The sequence below is a fragment of the Nicotiana tabacum genome, chromosome 23 (genome assembly GCF_000715075.1).
Source record: "Nicotiana tabacum cultivar K326 chromosome 23, ASM71507v2, whole genome shotgun sequence".
In the NCBI taxonomy this organism is placed as follows: domain Eukaryota; kingdom Viridiplantae; phylum Streptophyta; class Magnoliopsida; order Solanales; family Solanaceae; genus Nicotiana; species Nicotiana tabacum.
Genome location: NC_134102.1, coordinates 9100010 through 9106009, shown reverse-complemented (window position 1 = coordinate 9106009; position 6000 = coordinate 9100010). Strand labels below are relative to the sequence as shown.

General features: G+C 36.1%; 1 protein-coding gene across 1 annotated transcript; it reads right to left on the bottom strand.

The window, feature by feature from the left end:
- Positions 1–5473: 5473 nt before the first annotated feature.
- Positions 5474–5887, bottom strand: LOC107787690 (putative mitochondrial protein AtMg01250). The gene has a single exon (XM_016609291.1). The coding sequence runs from the start codon at positions 5885–5887 to the stop codon at positions 5474–5476; it is 414 nt and encodes a 137-aa protein (XP_016464777.1).
- Positions 5888–6000: the final 113 nt, after the last annotated feature.

The following is a 6000-nucleotide window of genomic DNA, read 5'->3' as shown; positions in this document are numbered from 1 at the left end:
AAATCTCAATTTCTTCCATCTAAATCCGAAATAAACGATGAATATTGACATGGATTTATGAAATGTAATCACTTTCGAATATAGAATACTTACCCAAGTCGAAATCATGAAAAATCCCTTTGGAATTGACTAAATCAGAGACTCAAAACTCAAAAATGAATAAAAATGGCTAACTTCCGATTTTATGGGTTTTGTCTAGTATTTTTGCACCTATAGACTATATTTTCGCATATGCGGACTCGCATTTTCGGAAGAGGACTTCCCCGCAGAAGACCACATCTGCAGACTTTCATGTCGCATAAGCGAATGCGCAGAAGCGCGAAGGAAGCCGCAAAAGCGAGACCTCCGCATTTGCGGTCTCTTTGCCGCAGAAGCGGCATCACTCCTGCGCGAAATGCACCGCAGAAGCGGTCAGGAGGTGACCAATGCCCACATCACAGAAGCGACCAAAATTCTGCAAAAGCAGCCTCGCACCTGCGGCCAAAATTGCGCAGGTGCGACGCACCAAAACCATCCCAGTGTTCTTGAACAAAAATGGTCCGAAATTCGCCCGAAACTCATCTGAGCACCTCGAGACCTCGTTGGAATATTCCAATAAGCCCCGTAATATAATGTGGACTTATTTTGTGTTTCAAATCACGTCAAACAATATCGAAATTCTAATTCACACCTCGATTCAAACTTTTGATTTTTCAAACTTTTCACTTTGCAAAACTCGTGCCAAAACATATTAAACGCATCCGGAATGACTTCAAATTTGGCACACAAGTCATAAATGACATAATGGAGCTATCCCCCCTAACTTTTAATATAACCCCTAAGTTTATTAAATTACACTTTAGCCCTATTTTCTACTATAAATACCCCCATCCTTCTTCATTGTTTCCCACAAAAATCAATTATTCTCTCTCAAAACTCTTACATTATATCTATATTATTCTATCAATTTTGTCACAATCAAGTGATAAGTTTCAAGTATTTGGGCAAATATCTTCAAGTTTCAATATTTAATCACGGTGCACTCGTTCCATCTCCTAATTTTAATATATAATTTTTGCGCATCATTTTAGTGCTTAATTTTTGTGTTTACTTTACGTGTTTTATTTTCGTATTTCATTTGTGTGTTTAATTTTTATGTTAACTTTTTAAATTTAATTTCGTATTTAAATTATGGCACCTAAAAATGTATTTGGCGTATTTAAAAAAACTAGTAAAGGTGAAAGTAGTAGTAATCCTAACCCTTCTCCTAAAATTAGAAAACACAAAGATGAAATGACTCATGTTGATAAAATTTCATTTTTCTAACCCCCCGCATGTTATAATATTAATTTCGGAGAACAACTAGATCATGAAACTTTATAAAGATAATTTGGCAATGATATTTTTATTGAGGACGAAGAAAATAAGGATGAAGAAAATGAGAAAGAAGAATTAGATGAAACACCCACTAGTCCCATAATACAAACTCCAACTCAGAGTCAATCTCGGTCTGGAGCTTTACCCCCTGTACCTCCTGTAAGGGATAAGCCTAAGGGTGAACATCCCAAAACATCACTTGTATGAAAATGTCAATCAACGTGCTACATGTGAAATATGTAAGCAACGATTCGCGCACACCAAAAGTGGTGGGACGGGAGGGGGGGGAGGGTTAACTAGGCACTTAGGTAGGGACCACAAAGTTTTATGGATACAAGCTAAAATAGAAGTCGGACAAATACCGGATCCTAGCACCGGTACTGGCACTCCTAGTGGATTTGGCGGGTTTTTTTACAACAACAACTTGACCCTGCTTCTGGTACTATTTTACGCCCCTATAAGAAAGATAGAGATCGTGAGAACTTAGAAAAAATTGTGGTTGTCTGTGTCTTACTTTTTACTTTTCCTTCGCACCCTGCTTTTGTGCATTATATACAAGAAACTTATAATCCTGCTTTTCAAGGTTTTCCTAAGACCACTGTTAGAAATGATGTTTTTAAATTTCAAACAGAATATCTTGAGTATATTTGTTGTGTATTTTTTCACTTCCTAGAAGGTGGCTACGTAGATTAGGTGCTTTTCAAAAGAATTATATTTGTATGTGAGATTTGAAAGTTCTATTAATAAAATAAAAGGCTCTAAGCATTGAATTATTTTTATGAATTGTCTTACACTCTTACTTAGTTATTTAATGGCTTGAAATTATATTAAATAAATTATAACTCTATTATAAATTTATAATTACTGGAATATTTCATTACAAGTCTTTTGTTTTAATATTTTATAATTCTTTACTTAGTTTTCTAATTTTCGTTTAACTTTAAGTTTATTAAATAAGTCAAAAAACTAGCTGTTGCAAATTTTAAAAACTTAGTTAAAACAATAGCCGTTGCCAAACTTAATGCTTAAATACTTTTATTTTTAAAACGGCACTTAAGGCCCGCGAACCCATCCCGTTTCGTCATGTCCCGTCCTGTCCCATCCCGTTTGTTAGTGGGACGGGATGGGCCTACCGTTTCGTCTCGTTTATCCCATCCCGTTTTGTCCCATCCCGGCTAAATATCGTCCCGTCCAGTTAATTTTGTCTCGTCCCGTCCCGTTGGACAGCCATACGCCCAAGTCCCAAATCACGATACGGATCTACCAGAGCTGTCAAAATACTGATCCGGGTCCGTTTGCTCAAAATGTTGACCAAATTTAACTCAATTGAGTTTTAAGGCTCTATTTTACATTTTAATCCATTTTTCACATAAAAACTTTCCGAAAAATTATACGGACTGCACATGCAAGTCGAAGAGTGATGAGTAGTACTTTACGAGGTCTTATAACACATAAATGAATGTTTAAATTAAATATGATATTTTGGATTATCACATAAAGTTTGGCCTTAACTTCTACTTTGTATATTATAAAGAATAAAAGGAATGTTACAAATAGAAGGGACATAAACCCCACCTCCCAATCTTGTGGCGGTACGCTAGTTAACTACCTTACTAAAAGTTGTTATCCATACTCCAAAACCTAAAGATGGAAACTAGATTATCTAGCTAACAAAATGAGGGAGTGTCTCCTCTTACAACAATATATACAATGTACGGTTAAGGTACATTAAAAGAGAAAAGAAATGGCATCCAAATTAAAATATAAGTTAGATGAGAGAAATTCTTCATTGAAGCTCTAACCATAACAGAGGAAACAACCTTGTTGAAGATTCCCAGATAGTAAGTTCTCAAAAAACATGCCAAATTGGCAAGTACCTCATACTTGCCAATGTATATATGTCTAAATGTTGGAGTCCCAAATTGGTCATGTCTGATTTGGCCTCTTAACATATTTTTCAACTATTGTTGGTTGTGACAGTATTTAGATAGAGAATCAGCTGGGAGATTAGCCTCCCTATAAAATGGCATTTAAACACCACTTGGGTTGTTGCATGACCTTTGCATTAGTTATGTACGTATAATCAAACTTCTATATAATAGTCTCGTTTGTTCCGAATATTTTTGGATGCTATAGCGAAATGTTATTATAGAGAACATATATTATAACATAACATGAAAATTGATTTCGCAAAAGCTTAGTTTTTATAGTGAAGTGATGTTATACGGAGATGTTGTTATAGAGAGGTATGACTTAGCATGTTAATTTGGGTTATTTTTACAAAAGAGACCGAATTAGCATCTTGGGATGTAATTAATTAATAATTTTGCAAAGGAAAGTGTTGAACGGCCTTGCTTTGCATGAAATATTTTTGATTGGCTATAAAGTTCTATCTTAACTATTGACCTGACTTCAAGTTCAAGGATAGAAATACAAATAAAGTTATTGCATTATCAAGAAAAGACAACAAAGAATAGATAAAGGACAAGGACATATGACCCACAGGAAAAAGAAAGACGAGGACACAAGAAGAGAGTTACAGGCCAAGCTTCAAAACTCATTTTCTTTTGAATAGTGCTTTTTTTTAAAAATTGATAGCGTTAGTATATATTAATAAAGTCAGTACATAGGTTGTACTGAGAACCATATTTACAGGTAAATGTTAGCTGGATGTGCTAGTGTGCAATCCTAGCAAGATCCTAGTATGTCTAGGATTGATAGTGTATCTTCTGTGTAAATTTGTTTACACCAAAAATAAAAAAAAGAATACAATTGAGTTTGATCTTCTGCACTGAGTTGCTTCTGTCTTCAAAACATCTAGCATTCCTTTCTTTTCAAATTGTCTACCATATGCATGCTGGAACAGTCCTCCATCTATCTCTGTTAGTTGTTTCAGCTCCAGCTTCTTCCCAACTAAAAAGAACTTTTGTAATCCTGCAGGGCATTGTCCATGAAATACCCCTTAGACTAACAAAAAAATTTCATAGTTGGTATGTTATCTTGCAGTGTATAAATAGATGGCTAACTGTCTCCGTATTTTTCACACATAGAAAGCATCTTGAACACAAAGAGATTCCTCTCTTTATGAGATTATCCTGGGTTAAGACAGCCTCCTTTGCTAGTAGCCAAGTGAAACAAGCTACCTTATAGGGAATTTTGGTTCTCCGTATATGCTTCCATGGCCAATCATTTACATGTAGATCACTTTGATTCAAAATCTTATATGCTGCCTTCACCTGATAGACCCCTCTATTTTGCCTCTGCCACCAAAGTGAGTCCATCCCTTCCTGTATTCCTTTGAATGCTTCCAGTTTGTTGTAGAGGTCAGTTAATCTTGCTATCTCCCAGTCATATAACAGTCATCTACGGGTGAGTTCCTAGCCTTGAGTCCACATTTCAGCTATTGTCTTCTGTTGGTTTTGTGCCAAACCAAACATATCAGGGTAAAGTTCCTTTAGGCATTTATGTCCCAACCAGTTATCATTCCATAATGATATTTTCCTTCCATTATTCACTCTAATGAAAGTATGATTCTTCATTGTAGGCCAAAGTACCTTGATGGATTTCCACACACTAACTCCATATGATGTGCTGACTTTCTTTGACACCCAGTTATTTTCCTCACCATACTTAGCTTTGATCACTTTGCTCCATAAGTTTTGGGATTCTTGAGAATATCTCCATAGCCATTTCATTTTGAGAGCCTTGCTTTGATTCTTCAAGTTTCTAATTCCCAGACCACCTTGCCTTTTCGCCACTATGAGGGATTTCCATTTGACCAAATGGAAGACCTTTTTTTCCTTATTCCCCTGCCAAAGGAATGATCTTCTGAGTTTGTCTAATATTTGTATAACTTCAGCTGGAATTGGGAACAAGGACATCATGTAAGTAGGAAGTGAGTCTAATACTGAGTTGATTAAGACTAGCCTTCCCCCCACCCACCCATTGATAGATATTGTGCTCTCCACCTTGACAACTTCTTCTCGCATTTTTCAATAACTGAGTTCCAAATCTCTTTGGATTTAGATCTTGCACCCAACGACATCCCAAGGTAAACAGTAGGTAGAGACCCTACTTCTCCTCCCAGTACAAATGTCAATTGCTCCATATTATAAACTTAATTAATGGGATCAATATGGCTCTTTCTACAGTTGATGTGGAGTCCTGAGATTCCCTCAAACAGAACCAAGATAATCCTCAAAAACCTCAGTTGCTCCTCTTCAGCATCACAAAAGACTAGAGTATCATCAGCATATTGGAGATGTGTGATCTCTAGACTGTTTGGTCCATTCATGTCAACCTCAAAACCTTTAACCCATAAATTGACTTTAGCTGCCTTAATCATGTTGTTCAGGCCTTCCATGGCTATAATGAAAAGGAAGAGAGATAAGGGATCACCTTGTCTTAGACCTTTATAAGTAGGGAAGAAGCCTTCAGGAGATCCATTTATGAGAATGGAGAATCTAACAGTAAAGATACAAAATTTCATCCAATTAACCCATTTCTGTCCAAAACCCCTTTGTTCTAACATTTTTAGCAGAAATCTCTAGTTGACATGATCATAAGCCTTCTCAATATCTAGTTTACATAGAATTCCTGATTTTTTCTGTTTGATTCTTGAGTCCACAGCTTCATTAGCAATCA